Raw genomic sequence first — 15,970 nt, forward strand, 5'->3', positions numbered from 1 at the left:
AAATCGAACATTTTCGCGAGAAATTAAAACAAAACAAAAATATTTCCTACTTTTAGTGGTCACAAATCCGGTTTATATCCTGGAACGCCACCAGTTTTTACTCGTGTTGCCAATTTCTTGCCATGGATTCAAAGCAAAATAACCAATCAATGCACGTATACACCTAAACAAGCAAGCCATGGCGAGAATTTGGAACAAACTTGTATCTTCAACCAAGGTTGAAAGTGAAAAATGTAGCAGCAACTAAACTACCAAACTACCTATTTTTTGTTAGCTTTTTGATCCTCATACTCATTTTTTCTCTTAAAAGTTAGCTTATGTTCTCCCGTAGCTATTCAGCCATTTATTTACCAATTTTATAACCAAAAATCTATTAGTTATACTGTTATAATATTTGAGACTTCTGAAATGAACACATGGAACTGTTCATTTTTTTGTTACTACCGTGTAATGTGCAATGCAATCGGCTTCGATTCAAAAATTGAAGAAAAAAAAATTTCATAATTTATTCAAATGTATTGTTTTTTAACCGAAATAAATCCACCAAAAGCTGGCAATTATAATGAAGTAGACTCAATGGTATAGAATATTACACCACAATGGAATACACTCATACAAACACTTACTCCGTTAGGAAGTGTATGTGTATTACTCCTATTTGGAGTAAAAAAACTCAAAATTTTTACGGAGAATGGTTTGAGTGTAGTGTTTTTGACATAAACACGATAATTATATCTCCAATAATTGTCACGAATTTTTTTTGACGCAAATGCAGTTTATATATTGAACACACATTATATGTAACTGTAACGACCGTCATGTTGAGCTCGTCTTTCGTCATTGCAAGTTATATATATATTTATTGTCAATGTCAGAAGTTCAAGTTATAATATACTGAGAAAAAATACAGGTATTTCGAATTCAGTTTCAGCTCATAATCTCCATAATCCGTTGTCATAAACCATGCTGTAAACCAGCAAACTAGTTCGTACTGTTGTTATTATTATTTAAACGACTCGGATAAACAAAAGTTGGAATATTTGTATTTTCTTTTCTAGAAAATATATGATTTTCAAATGAAAATTTACATCGAATATTCAATTCGTTTGAAAAACCACCTTCGTGGAGTATTTTATTCGGTGGCATTAAATCGGTTGTAATTCCAAAAGCATCCATAGCAATTTCAACAAGCAATTGTTTGATTTATTATAATAAAAAAGAAAACGCTTAACATAAAGATTCCATAAATTGTCTAAAGATGAGTACAATTGTCTCCTTATGGCCTAAATCTAGTGAAGTGTCGTATGAGACCGTTGCATTACTTCGCTGCTAACACTAACATTGCTACTACTGCTGGCCCGACTGCTTGGTGTGACTGAATTTTGTGTTGAACCATTCCTAGCGGTTGACATCATATTTTCGACGCGAGAAGTGGTTTCACGCAATGCAACCGAGAAATCGAGATCAGGCAATTCCAGTGTGGTTTGAATGTGGGCTGCGAACAAAAACAAGAACCGTAAATTTTATGGCAATAATTCCATGAAAGTGTCGTATACAAATTGAAAACTCCAACACATTTAGCTCACGCAAAGATCGATTCTACATCTCTACATCTGTGCGATTCGCAAAATGCGAAAATTCTTCTACCTGATAATCTCTTGTAAACCGAGTTCTGGCTGCCAGCTGTGCTTGGTCGCCGTTTTGCTTCCTCGCCCTTCAATTGCTGCTTAAGAAATATGGCACTTTTTAGCAATTCCTGCACATTTTTGAATGTTTCGTCCGACTTATCTACCGATTTGATTGCACTGAAAATTTTCCAATGTTTTGGTTTTAAATGTGTTACACAGAGTTATAAACATTTGAATTGTATAGAAATGTACCTTAAGGAGTATTCCAGGTCATAGCAACGCCCTTGTAAGCCACGTTGCAAATGTTCCACCTCTGCTCGACGTTCCACAATCATTGGCATCACTGTGAATGATGTTTCAGTTTGATTCAAATGAGATGTGTCAAGTGTTTGTTCTAAGAATTTTACAATACTCACCTTTTCGAATGTGCTCCTGCATTCGATAGAATGCCAACGATGGATCATTGGCGATTATATGGAGATTTTCCGAGATTTTTTCACTCGCTGCAGATAAACAATGAGAGAAAAAACATGCAAATTGTTCACATTATTCGGTCCTTTATACGACAAAGTGAAAAATACTTACTCTTTTTTACTCTTTCATCTAATACCGGATCAGACGAAATCATTTTCTATTTAGGATATAATATTTTGTAATGATAATCATGTAAAAAACATTTAATCGATTGCTAGCAAAACATCAAAGTAAATCAAGTAAACAGAATATCAATTTTGATGAATACTTGTCAAAAACACTGTGAAGAAACGTCAACGCCACATCTGTCAAACTGCGCATGTGAAATTCCTTGTGTATGTGTTTGTGGTGATGGTGGGATTTCTGGTATACAGGGCGCCAGTTCGAATCTTGAATGGTGTTGTATACAACGGTGTCTATTGGCTTTATTTTTTTTCCACAAACAAATCAATAATTTCATGTGAAAAATAAAATAAACTCGAATCATTGTTTTTATCCATCTATCTATATGGGTTTAAGCCCAAAGTTTCATTTTTAAAATCAAAATAATTATTCATAACAAAGAAATAAATGCATTTAGGCTTTCTCGTCGATTATATTGACTTTGTGTGATTCAAATTTCATCTTTGAAACCTTTTCTGAGAACAATTTTTTCTTAATTAAAAATAATCCTCATAGAGATTGTTCTGATATCAACTCCAACAAATTCATTGGTGATCATTTCTGGACATTTTCGAGATTTTTCTGAAACTCACCTTAGCTTCAGCTTAACGAACGTCTGAAAATTTCCGCTAAAAAATTCCATTTGAACAAAAGTCAATAAAATCCACCAAATTTTTTTTCATTCTAAATATATTTTTTTTAACTGTGATGCGCATATATTATTATTTCAATTTGATTAATAAATAATACAATTTAGTTTTGCCTCAATCATCACATAAACAGTACAATTCAATATGTTCAAACTCTGAATGATTTCTGTGTTATTTTCGAATCATCAATAATGAAATCAGAAAATCGTAAATTTGCAATTTAGAAAAAAAAAGAAACTCAAAACAAAATCATTTCTCTGTATATGTGCCAATGCTGAGAATTTCCTTTTATTTATTCATTTTTTTGGCATCGCACTTTTGTTTGATTTGAAAACAACAACATGGTGAAATTCGCACGCACAAAATATTTCTATTGGTATTTGGTAAATCTATATCTAAAAATGGTGAAAGCTTTTCATTGGTTTTGTTTGGTTTAATATATATTTTTCTTCTTGTGTTCATTTTGGCTAATCTCAATCTACATTTAGAAAAGTTAGTTTTGCTTCTTAAATGTGAATATATAATATCTAAAAGCCATATGTATCATCAATGAGCTTCTTTAGGCCTTATAGATGTAATTTGACTATAATTTGTAACATTTTTCTTTGATTTTTCTTGTGTTTCTCAAAATGACTGATGACAGCGTCGCACACAAAATGTATTTTGTCCTGTTTTCAGCATATCTTTTTCAATAAAATTCATATACATATATTTAGTTTCATTTTTGAATTAAACTACATCAAATCACTTAAAAACCGTTGATTTCTTTTTTTGTGCTGTTGCAACAAAATAAAACAAAGTCTAGAAATTAACACAACATTTAAATAAATTCTAATCTTTTTTTCACCATCATTCCATCTTTGAGAAAAAAATTCTTTTAAACAAATCTACGTTGAAATGTCATTTAATTCGATGTATTTTGTGTCTCTTCTGTTGAAAATTCCTTAAAATTTAATGTCTTTGTATGGAGTACTACGTTTTTTCATCTCCAAATGTCAAAATTTGCTGTTATATGTTTGGTTTCGTTACATTGTTTTTTGTCTATAAATATTATTTAAAAAAATCTATTGAAAAATCTTTGGCAAACAGAAAATGATGTGATGTATTTGTTCAGTGAACAAAAATTGAGTAATATTCACTAATAAAGTTAGCACTGTTGAACTGTTTCTTGAACAATGTTCACTAGAGAGAACAAAAAATAGGAAGAAATGTTGCCCCAAATTGGATGCAATTAAAAGTTAGCTGCAATTCGGAATTACTTGAAAAAATATTGTCATCAAATCAATTTGTATCTTCTTCATGTTTCGTTACTTTTTCTCTCTTCGGAAAAGAGAATACAATCATTTCTCCGGTGCAAAATGGAAGAATCCTTTGTAAAATTGTGTATATATTTAAATTTTCTGGTGTTTTCTTCCTAAAATCAATATCAATTTTATTTACATATAAATTCGGGCGGCACAAACAATTGCCATTTACCATAAATATTCATTTGATAGAGCTGCCATTTTTCTTTACCACACACAATTATTTTACTTTTAGCTGCAGCTAAAAACTAGAAAATTTATTTTCTTCCTTAAATATTACCCACTCAATACACAATTTGTTTTTAATTGAATTTGGCATTTGTCAAATAAACTGTTGGTTTTACACCTTTTCTTATTCCTCATTGACATTTCATTCAACATGACAATACGTATATATAGAAAACGTGGAATTCAGTGAACTCCTCCAAAGAATAAAACTAAATCGTCGCGACCTTCCAAAAAGGCAAACATTGAAACTTCTTACAAATATATGCAACGCAATTGTTCTCAACAAAAAAAAATTACGATTTTCCGATTTTTTCTTCTTCTAAAAAAAGTCTTTCACATCAAATATCGAACTTTAAGCCGAAAAAATAGTCAAATGGTCGGTACTAACAATTTTAGAAAAAAAATCATGATCTTCTTGATTACATTGCAAGTAATTCCTCGGTAAATTTCTTCTCAATTTCTCCCTTGTAAATACATAATCTCCGCTTCTGGTTGAAGCTTTTGACATTTAATGCCTACGCAATGTACTGGTTGATTCTCAATTATGCGTGTGCTCTCGTTGACTTATTAATCACTAACCGAGTTGCTGTGCGATGACGGTGTGTTTGCATTGATGGCGGCAGGTGGAACGTTGGGTAAAACATTGGAGCTGTGCCGTGTTTTGCGCGAGCCTTCGCATTCAGTGGTGGGCGCTATGGAATTGGACAATGCGTTTGTTTTGTTAAAATCGATGGTCACATAGTCGAATGCTTTACGCTGGGGACTGTCTGGCAGCATCAATGACGACACTGAATGCGTAGTTGTGCTTGCACTCACCGAAGGACTCATGGTCGCGGATGCAATGGCATTTGGATTTTTCACCGGTGATGAACTTGAGCTTAACGTTGTCTCTGTATTGGCATTTCCACCTGCAGCGGGTGCAGTTGGTTGTGAATGGCTTTGATCTAAATCGAGTACAATATAGTTAACACCTCCACTGTTGTTCGGTGTTGATGGTTCGGAAATGTTTTCGTTAATGATTGTGGGTGAATTGATAACGCTGTCCGTTTTCAATAGAGACAAACGACGATTCTGGTTCCGTAACAAAATCGGTCGAACTTCATTCGGCTCTAAATTCTCATAGCAATGCGTCGAATCGACTAAATAATTGTTATTGTTGATATTATTCCGAAAGAGTTGGCTTTGTTTGTAATCACCGAGCAGTACTTTTGGTGTTGATGCAGCGCTCGAGCTAATTTCACCCGGTGTCATGTTGACATTTACGTATGTGGGTATCGAGTCCGATGTATCGTTCGATTGTGTCGGTGAAACGGGTAGCGAATGTGGGAGATTTTCATTGCTCAACATTTGGTTGCCATTGAATTGATTTGCATTGGCTATCACTTGTGAATGAAGGGCAGACGCATCGATTGGTGATGAAAAACTGTTGGCGGCCGTCGGTGCATATTCCTGCGGCGGAATATCCAACGACAATTTTTTCACACAATTCTCACGGCTGTTACTGTCTTTGGTATTATTGCCGCGCAACACAAATTCCGAATACAAATTGCTCACACCATTGTTGTTGAGCCCCGTGTTTGGCAATGGATTTAGTGAAGTGACTTCGAGAATGTTGTTTAAACTGCTTGGCGAACTGGGTGACAATGGTTCAACGGAAATTGTTCCATCGGCTAATGTATGAAAATGTGGCATGGTTCGATTTAAATTTGTCGCTAAAATTGGCTCCAAATAATTCGTATCCGATGCATCATAGCTGCGACGTTGGTCGTCGGATGGCACATTTCGTAGTGTATTCGTATTGGATGATCGTGAATTTGGCAAAATATACGATCCAACCATATTGTTTGTGGTTGAATTTTGATTGCTCAGCGTTGACATTGGCGACGATGCATCGTTGCGTGATATCGTTGAATTGCCCATTGTATCATCGCCCACCGTTGTTGACATTTGAATATAAGTTTGGAGTGTTTGAAAGAGTGTCTCAGCCCGGCGACATTTGAACGCATAAATCCCTTCGCCCGTCGCACATCGTCGGCCAACTTCAAACGAAAATAATTCCGTATCATAACCATAGCGTCGTAAGCACTTCAAAGGCCATCGGGTCGGCTCTAAATTCTTGCGATACAATGTGATTTCCGTTCGCGACAAACCCAATTGGCCATTCCACAGTGATACGCCATTATCATCGATATTTGTTACCCGAAATATATTCGAACTAGCGTCGCTCAATTCCATTTTGCTGTTGCTGCGACTAGCGCTGCTCATACAGCTACCCATTTGGATGTGAAAAAAAATTGACGTTTTTTTTCCTTCTATTCACTACACACAAACACTAGACTAGTACCAGAGTTCAATGAACTTTTCTCGATTCATTGTGCGATGCACTTTTTATGCGCATCAATTATGTCTCGCTCAATTTTCCATCGTTTTTTTTTCTCTGGTTTAGTTCTGTCTTTTTTTATTCACATGTTTTTGTGCCAAAATGGAAAGACAAACAAAATATTCACTCTGTGCTCAATGCAATATTCTTATTGGAAGCCTTAAAACACTTGTATTTTCATTGGTTGACATTCGATCACATATTTTCTATGTTTTGCATTGGACGTGTCTATGTCTCTGTCTTTGTATGACAAACTACGCACTTTGCAGCAGCATTACACTTTGAAAATAAATGAATTTCTTCATGTGATTTGATGAATTTCTTTTATCGATTTATTTCGCCACTTTTTGAGTTTTTTCCAATAATTCAACAATTCCACAACATTTAACTTAATGTGGACTCTTTTTTTTATGGACTAAATAAAATGAATACCAGCCAGTAGAACAAAGAAAAATGTCAAATGCAAATGTAATCTCAAACACGACAGGAGTATTTTTTTTCGCTTTCTCTCTTTCTTTCTATTTGTCGATGTGTGCAGAACACCAAAAATTAAAATCACAACACAATTCACGTCACAATCGAGTAAAAAAATGCGTAGCTTATCAATCAATTTAGAGTTGAATTTAGATTTTTTTGGATAAAAAAATGTCCGCGACGAGATAGAGAAAACACAGAATAGTGAGTAGAGATGGAAGCGATTTTCAAAAGCGAATCAATCAGCAAAACAAAAATGAAAAACATATAGTGTATTTTTCATCGAATTTCAAGGCCGTTCTGACATATCTATCGCTCGCTGTGTATTGGATTGTGTCGCTGTTCTACGTCGAAATGTCTAGGTGAATGAACAACCGCAAACTGATGAGCAAACGCAGAAATGTCTAATGCATCGTTCACACGGCGGATGGCGATTATGTTTACATCAATCAGTTGGATGTTTGTGTGAGGTAGATTGGTTGAAATATTTATTGAATCGTTTCAAAATTATTTATCGATCAAATCATCGAAACTTTTTATATTTCCTAGGCAAAAAATGCAAATGTGATGGAAAAATCCATGGATTTTTTGTAAGTATTCCTCATATGTTGACACTTGTGTATCGATAATGAAATCTACTCACACTCGCACGCACACACTCTCACCGACCAACTGTCACTTCTCTCTTAGTAAATAGCCGAGTCATTGCTACTTAATATTTGAAACAAACAACAATCGGATTTGAGATTTCATATCACGAAATCTAACCGAATAACATTGGAAATTCTATCTCGTAATTTTCATTACAATTGTTTCTCTCATTTTGCATTGACTTCAAATCATTCTAATTTATAAATCCATATATTAGAAAATAACATTTTTTTTTATAAATTTTATTATTGATTGAGCGATAGTGTTTAATTGCATCCGAAAATGCCAACTTTTAATGGTGAGTTGCTATTGTGCATGTGTAATTGTTTTTTGTTATGTGCTCCAAATACGGTGTGATGATTGTGCAAAAAAAAATTGTTGCATTTTTCGTTTTTAGTTAAAGTAAAATGGGGCCGTGAGAATTTCCCAAAAATTGAAGTAAACACGGACGAAGACCCGATGGTTTTCAAGGCACAACTGTTTGCATTGACTGGCGTTCAACCACACCGGCAAAAGGTTATGTGCAAAGGAGTCGCCCTTAAAGATGACGAATGGAACTTTACATTGAAAGATGTGTGTATTTTGATTCGATTGACGTTCCATCGTTTTCATTTGACTTTTTGCTGAAATTTCGAAAATCATCATTTTATTTCAATTTCAATTTAGGGTGCAGTAATTTTGTTGCTTGGTACAACAAAGGATGATTTAATTGAGTCCGAGCCAATTGAACGACCGAAATTCATAGAAGATATGAACGAATCGGAATTAGCTTCAGCTGTATGTATTACTGGCTCAACCAATTTTTTCCGACGCAGTTGTTCGGTTCTTTTTTTTTAAATTTAAATTGTGAAAGGAAATAATTACATTATTTTGGTCTTTCACAGTTGAAATTGCCAGCTGGTCTAACCAATCTCGGTAATACGTGCTACATGAATGCTGTCGTCCAATGTTTAAAATCGGTTCCAGAGCTTCGAGATTCACTAAAAGAGTACAAGGAAGATTTTTCGATCAGTTCGTTAGCTTCCGCCCAATCGATTACGGCCGCTATGCGATCGGTTTTCGATCAAATGGACAGTGGCAATACAGTGACACCGGTTTTGCTGTTGCAAACTCTGCACATGGCATTCCCGCAGTTTGCCCAAACCGGAGAGAATGGCGCCTACAGGCAACAAGATGCCAACGAGTGTTGGTCAGAGTTATTGAAAATGCTGCAGCAAAAGTTGAAGCCCATTAAGAAAGGCGAACTGAGTCCAAGCTATAAGTAGGTTTACCAAAAAGCACTGGCTTTTACTTCAGTTTCAAACGATTCTACGAGATTTTAATGTGTTGGATTATTGGATTAAATTTTTTAATTGACAAATTTTACAAATTCGTATTGCAGTTCGTTGGTTGATCAATTCTTCGGCGGTACATTCGACGTAGAAATGAAATGCTCGGAGGCTGAAGATGAGCAACCAACTCACAGCAAAGAAAATTTCCTGCAGTTGAGTTGCTTCATTTCGCAAGAAGTCAAGTACATGTTAAGCGGAATTAAATCGGTGAGACACACATTGCCCGCCAATGTCATTCAAATCTGGTCAAATAATTGGATTTGGTTTTCGAATTGAATTTAGTTATTTATTTGGGTTTGAATATTGATTTCATTTTGAATATCTTTTTTTTCTTCCATTCATTTCAGAAACTCCAAGAACAGCTAACGAAGAAATCGCCAACGCTCGACCGAGATGCACTTTATACTCGAACTGTAAATATTCTACGAAATTTCAAACTTTTTTTCGCCGAAAAATCTAATGACTTTTTTCAAAATTTCAATTTTAGTCAAAAATCAGTCGTTTGCCGGCTTATTTAACTGTGAATTTCGTACGGTTTCAATACAAAGGCAAGGAAGGGATCAATGCTAAAGTGTTGAAAGATATCAAATTCCCCATCGATTTCGATGCATTTGAATTGTGCAGTAAATCACTTCAAGAGGAATTGACACCAATGCGATCGAAATTCAAGGTACAAATTTTCTCTTATAGAAAACACTTTCTTTTCAATAGAGATGAAGAGAATAAACTTTAATAAACTTGCTAAAAAAATAATTGAATTGAATGTATTAAAATAGGAAATTGAAGATGCTGCCCTTCAGAATCCGAAATCCAAGGAGAAACAGCTGAAGCCAACGGAGGAAGATGATAAAACAATGGCTTTGCCGTTCTCCTTCGACGGTGATATTGGGAGCAATAATAGTGGCTATTACACTTTGCATGCAGTTTTAACACATCAAGGTCGCTCAAGTTCGTCAGGCCATTATGTTGGTTGGGTACGTAAATCACCCACCGAAGATAAGTGGTACAAATTTGATGACGATGCTGTTAGTCCCATAACATCAGAGGAAATCCTTCGTTTGAGTGGCGGTGGCGATTGGCATTGTGCATATGTTCTTTTGTATGGACCTCGAGTTTTACGCGTACCGGCTGAAGAACCAATGCAAGAATAAGCATTTAACTGGAGATTCACCCCAAAACTATTCTTAACTTATGATTTTTGCTTGCAAAACCAATGTCAAATTTATATAGAAAATGTAAACATTTTTGGACGATATACATTTGTTTTAGTAAGATTTTTTGTAAACCACACAAAGTGTTTGTCGAATTGAATGTTCAATATTGATTTCATTAAAAGACTTTTTCATAATTTAAAAATGTGTTACCAACTGCTTCTATTTTGTGCGGGTATTTTATTTAGTTAACTACTATCTTAGCTTGGAGAAGTTGAAGCTTAAGTCTATTCTATTCATTTATTGTTGTTTTTTATCCAATGCGATACTCTTCTTCCTGAACAAAACTCTATTTATAAAGAAATAAACACCAAATATAACAGCTGAGACTGCGAACAAATTGACCAATATCACGTCCAATAGTAGGTAAGAAAACAATGGCATGTCGGCAGCAACGGACTTCAGATGTTTCGCTCCTCGAAATTTTATGACATACTCAATCCACCAAATGAAATCGTCCATCGGGTGGACTTGATTTTCCCTGAATATCGCTGAGATCTCTTTTGCCTTCTTCGAATACACGTCATCCGTTAACATTTCATTGATGGTACCATACAAGGACTCGTTTGTTATGTCTCTGAAATCCATGAACTTTCCATATCCAGTGCTTGCCACTCGAATTGCATTTCTGTATTGATCGCCCACAAATGGAATCACCAATAGCTGATGACCGTAATTGATAGCCTCGAAATTTGAAAACATGCCGCCATGCGAAATGAAAAGAACGATATTTTTGTGGGCGAGTATATCGGTCTGAGGCAACCATTTTTTTACCATCACATTTTTCGGCAAGTTTGGAATAGATTCATTTTCTAATTTCCAAATGACTCTTTGCTTCAACCTCCGGAAAGTGTCTGAAAAATAAACTTTTTTTTTAAATTCATTTTCAAATTCAAAATCAATCATTTTACGATTGATCGATCGAATTTTACTAGAATTTTAAGGTTCTTAGTAAAAATCTTTCTTACCTAAAAATACTTGAAGTTTTTCTTTTGGCATTTTTGACGTATTAACAACAGTTCCTAAACTAAAGTAGATAACACCGTGCTTTGCTTCGTCTAAAAATTGCTGAATATTATTTGGCAGTGGCTTCGGTGGTTTGATGTGTGCCCCACCAATAAAGATCAACCCGGGCATCGAAGGACGTGGATACGTGATGCTTCGGTGTGCGTTGACAAAAATCAGAGAAATATTCTTGCGAAGCTCATCAATCGATGGCAACGGCTCCATGTGACCAAAATGCCGCTTGAGAATTTTGGTTTGCGCCGAAATGTGAATGAAACGATGTAAAATGTAATCATATAAAGAGAGCATGGCATTATACCATCTCTGGCTGAAGTCCATTTTATCGGTAAATGTAAGCACTGCAAGAGTTGATATCATTAGAATCGATTTTAAAAAAAGAACATTTAAACGGACTCTGCTGTCAAACTTTGTTTTGTTCACATTAACTGTCACACTGACCCAACCGTACGTAAACGAATTGCTGTTAGCGTAAAAGACATGTTTTTCGCAGTAAACTCAGTTTAGATGCTCTTTTGAATATATTTTGAACCATGGTTGATAGTTGTTATATAAATGTAGAAAAGATTGTTCTAAACGTACTTGTATGACTTATATGGGAAAGTGGTGTTGTGAGGCCCATGTCGTAATCGAAAAAGTTGGCGATTCCATAAGGACCTGCGATGAATATTTGTGATTAAACAGTTGGTTCAGAAAACCATTTCATTCAACTGATTAAAAGATACTCACAAATCGTCACCACTGGTGCATTGAATTTCTTTCCAAACATAAGAAATACATCGTGATAGATTTCCTCATTTATAACCAAATCGAAATATAAATCGGTCCGCTTGATAAATTCTTGAACATTTTTGCTGCTAAGCGCATAGTCAGTTGACATGTTAGCAAACATTGGAAATATTGCTGCTGTTTTGAATGGTGAATCCGAAACGGTCGAAAACATATCCTCATGTTTTACTGTAAGAAAAACACATTTAGAATTATCTTCTGTAATTATGTTATGCGTATTTTAACTTTGAACTTAAACTTCAAGTTCAATGTCCAGAACGACATCAATGTCAAATCATTTTTTGTGTAGAAAAATTCGTTTGTAAACATTTTTGTTCGAAATTAAATGTATCATTTGCACAAAACACCACGTACATTTAGGTGAAAACAGAAAACAAATAACAATTGTTTCAACAAAGATGTTTTACTTTTCCGCAAACTTTGTTTGTATGGAAAAGTATTCGATTTACTAGGCAAAATTTCATGGCATCTCCTCTTTCGGACCACTATAACGTCACGCCAAACTTGAAAAAGCACATATCTGTACACTAGGCAATGTAGATGGGATCAAATTCTATCGATCAAGACCTATCTACCCCCAAAAACATGTTGTTTACTATGAAATATGTGCAAAATAGCGATGTGCGTATGGCGTCGTTCGCGTCCGCGTCCGAGCTTTTTGTCCGCCGATTATCTCAAAAAGTTGACAAGATAATTGAGATCTGTAAAAGCCAAAAGTTTTGGCATGTCGAGAAAAAGCTTCGGATTGATTTTGAGCTCATTCTGATTTACCAATTTCGTACCATAAGCCTCTGACTGAGGACCTGAAAACCCTTGAAAAATGACACTTTTGTACGGGAAGTACCCGAAAAAGGCATTTTTCGGGGTTTCGATCAAGGCAAACTGCCATTTTTTTGCAAAAATAATGGGAGTCTGTGAACAACCGAACACCTACTTGCCCATAAATTTGGTCCAAAATCGACATTTCTTGAAATTTTCTTCGAAAAATAGACTTTTGTATAAAAAATCACTCAGAAAGCCATTTTTTAGGGTTTTGCTCAAAGCAAACTGATGTTTTTTTGCAATAATAATGGGAGCCTTCAAACAACCAAACACCTACTTGCCCATAAATTTGGTCCAAAATCGACATTTCTTGAAATTTTCCTCGAAAAATAGACTTTTTTATGAAAAATCACACAGAAAGCCATTTTTTAGGGTTTTGGTCGAAGCAAACTGATGTTTCTTTGCAAAAAAAATGGGAGCCATCAAACAACCGAACACCTACTTGCCCATAAATTTGGTCCGAAATCAACATTTCTTGAAATTTTGTTCGAAAATGACACTTTTGTATGGAAAATGGTCGAAATAGTTATATTTGAAGGTAAAAAATGCTATGAAAAAAGGGTCCATTGAAATTTTGGTTAAAAATTAAGCGGGAGGCAAACTAAATTGCTTCGGAGCGGAAAAGTTTGGATTACGTATGTAATTCGTTTTATTTCTGATTTACAATTGGCTACGAATTCGATTTCGTTCAAGAGAATCGCTCGAGTTGTGTAATCAATGCATTGCAACATGTGTCTGAGCATTTCAGCAACTTTTTGTTCACATTCACCGACACTTACTGATATTCTGCAAGTTAAACGGTGGATCGATAAGAATTTCAGTGTAGTTATCAGGTTTCGGTCCACTGATAGTTATGCTCGTGATGCAAGTCACTTGATGTCCACGATTAATCAGCTCCTTAACGAACACTTCCATGTAATTCCAATGGCTTTTCCCATTTATAGGCACCATCACTAACACATTATATCCATGGATTGTTGTGGCCAACGCACACAAAAATGCGAAAATTCGAAGATTCTAAATCACAAACCAATATTCATTATTTAGAAAATAATCGACAAAATGAACATCACTTTAATGAAACTATGTAAACGATATAGATAAATTCAATTGACGAAGAAAAAAAAACAGATTCATTTACCATTGCCAACAGAACGGATTTATTCAATCTATCGCAGTCAAAATGTAAAACAGAACTGAAGGTATACTACGTGCTATTGAAAGCTGGAGTGTTCATAAAAAGGCTCATGTAGTATGACTTATTGGTGATAAGGTTGGAATTTTTGTTTCTCGTTTTACACATTGCGAAAACGCTTTTTAATCATTACAACTGAGAACATGAACAGATGAAATCATGCGTGTTATGTTCAATATACTATCTAGTCATCCAAAATGATGTGTGATTAATGCGGATTTAAAAGTAGTTAAATTAATGAACCGGTTTGAACACCTCTTTTTGATACATTTTCAATTTTAAATTATCATTTTATTTACATATTTCGATTTCGGCAAATAGTTTCAAATTTGACCGATTTTATAACAGTGCTTTATCAAAGGTGATTCCAAAAGATTGAAAAGATCAAATAAATGCCTACTCATTTCTACGCACGCCATTACGGCAATCCAAAGGTTCCTAAAGATTTTTTATTCATTCTTTACAACGAACAATTTGTCAGAATATGATATGAAAGAAACGCTATCATTATAGATAGATTATTTCCAATTGATTTTTGCTTACTTGTTATCTCAAGATTTTGAAAGGTAACACAAGTCGGTAGGTTCTAATCAAATATTTTTTGCACGTCATCCGTTCGGTTTGAATATTTTGAATTAAAGTTTTCTGTAAGTTTCGGATCATTTGGTCTAAATTTCGTTGATTTTTTTATTCGTAGCTTTTGGATAATCGAACAGATCGACTTGAAATTCTAGTTGTGTATTTTTTCTTAGGTAAAAGATGTTTGACACTTCAATGCAATACTACTTTAGCAAAAGTGGTTTGTTTGATTTGAACACAATGTAATACCAAGCGTACACTTGGTATTTGTTTTCACATTTATACGTCGATCATTGGGTCAATTCCATCGCAAACATTCAAATAAACACATTTTCTCAAAATTAACCGAATCGATTTTTCCAGGGAATTTCGGCCATTACCATCGTATACCAAAGAGCATGCATGAAGAGGTATTTAGTAATCTCCAAGACAATCAGGTTATTTTATATTGTAGGTAAACAGCTTCTGATTCATTCCTAGAATTATTTCCCAATTTTCTTTTTCGCATTTGAAGACTTCTTTTTGTAACAAAACTTAATTTATTGCCTAAGTAAATTAATTGTTTATCATCACAAAATAGATCTGTCTATCGATCACTGTTGTTTTTTCTTTACTGCCACAATTTTCTTTGTGCACAAATACTTTTTGATCGACAAATAGAGAGCAAAAAAACGAGTTTGATTAGGGAATGTTTTTGCGTTTTATTTTTTCAAAGCTTGAAATCACCTCACCATAGCTACAACAGTTGGTGTTTTCAATGATTCGGGATCAAAATGCAAAACAACACTGAACTTGGCTCCAATTTATTGCTATGTTTAATGTGACCAGACCATTTTGGTGAATAAATAGGAGTTCGGAGTCAAAAATATAGGAGAATATAGGACATCCTATATTTTTTCGGTCGAAATATCTTGTGTGCTACTGATAGATAAAGTGTATGCAGTGTTTATTCATAGTTCAGAGATCAAATATTTGCTTATAAAAATTTGAATGATATCGATTTGGTCGCATTTTTCAATTACTCAAACGTGGTATTTCGGATCAGCTTGAACCTGAAAAAAAAGAAAGA

General features: G+C 34.6%; 5 protein-coding genes across 6 annotated transcripts in view; 2 read left to right on the plus strand and 3 right to left on the minus strand.

Annotated features, from left to right (window-relative positions):
* The window catches only part of LOC129565273 (sister chromatid cohesion protein PDS5 homolog B-B), a 132,788-nt gene that overhangs the window by 86,070 nt on the left and 30,748 nt on the right, over positions 1-15,970 (plus strand). The window lies entirely within an intron of this gene.
* Positions 844-2,375, minus strand: LOC129565281 (BLOC-1-related complex subunit 8 homolog). Its single transcript, XM_055439977.1, has 5 exons — positions 2,214-2,375; positions 2,045-2,131; positions 1,881-1,971; positions 1,648-1,805; positions 844-1,495 (listed from the first exon to the last, which is right to left on the minus strand). The coding sequence occupies exons 1-5, from the start codon at positions 2,254-2,256 to the stop codon at positions 1,290-1,292; spliced, it is 585 nt and encodes a 194-aa protein (XP_055295952.1). The 5' UTR covers positions 2,257-2,375; the 3' UTR covers positions 844-1,289.
* Positions 3,376-7,593, minus strand: LOC129565277 (fibroblast growth factor receptor substrate 2). Its single transcript, XM_055439966.1, has one exon. The coding sequence runs from the start codon at positions 6,721-6,723 to the stop codon at positions 5,014-5,016; it is 1,710 nt and encodes a 569-aa protein (XP_055295941.1). The 5' UTR covers positions 6,724-7,593; the 3' UTR covers positions 3,376-5,013.
* LOC129565279 (ubiquitin carboxyl-terminal hydrolase 14) lies at positions 3,489-10,638 on the plus strand. Of its 2 annotated transcripts, XM_055439969.1 has the most exons (10): positions 3,489-7,770; positions 7,850-7,890; positions 8,215-8,249; positions 8,349-8,524; positions 8,618-8,728; positions 8,836-9,212; positions 9,333-9,489; positions 9,630-9,695; positions 9,770-9,952; positions 10,059-10,638. In XM_055439969.1, the coding sequence occupies exons 3-10, from the start codon at positions 8,234-8,236 to the stop codon at positions 10,431-10,433; spliced, it is 1,461 nt and encodes a 486-aa protein (XP_055295944.1). In that variant the 5' UTR covers positions 3,489-7,770; positions 7,850-7,890; positions 8,215-8,233; the 3' UTR covers positions 10,434-10,638. The 2 variants fall into 2 exon arrangements, with proteins under 2 accessions (XP_055295944.1, XP_055295945.1); XM_055439970.1 differs by lacking the exons at positions 3,489-7,770; positions 7,850-7,890 and adding an exon at positions 7,999-8,093.
* Positions 10,620-14,353, minus strand: LOC129565278 (UDP-glucosyltransferase 2-like). Its single transcript, XM_055439967.1, has 6 exons — positions 14,269-14,353; positions 13,907-14,144; positions 12,246-12,473; positions 12,099-12,173; positions 11,462-11,857; positions 10,620-11,347 (listed from the first exon to the last, which is right to left on the minus strand). Exons 1-6 carry the CDS (start codon positions 14,269-14,271, stop codon positions 10,734-10,736), a joined length of 1,554 nt encoding a protein of 517 aa, XP_055295942.1. The 5' UTR covers positions 14,272-14,353; the 3' UTR covers positions 10,620-10,733.

This window comes from Sitodiplosis mosellana, unplaced genomic scaffold, assembly GCF_009176505.1.
Source record: "Sitodiplosis mosellana isolate CC-2019 unplaced genomic scaffold, AAFC_SMos_1.0 Smas_scaffold_2, whole genome shotgun sequence".
NCBI lineage: Eukaryota > Metazoa > Arthropoda > Insecta > Diptera > Cecidomyiidae > Sitodiplosis > Sitodiplosis mosellana.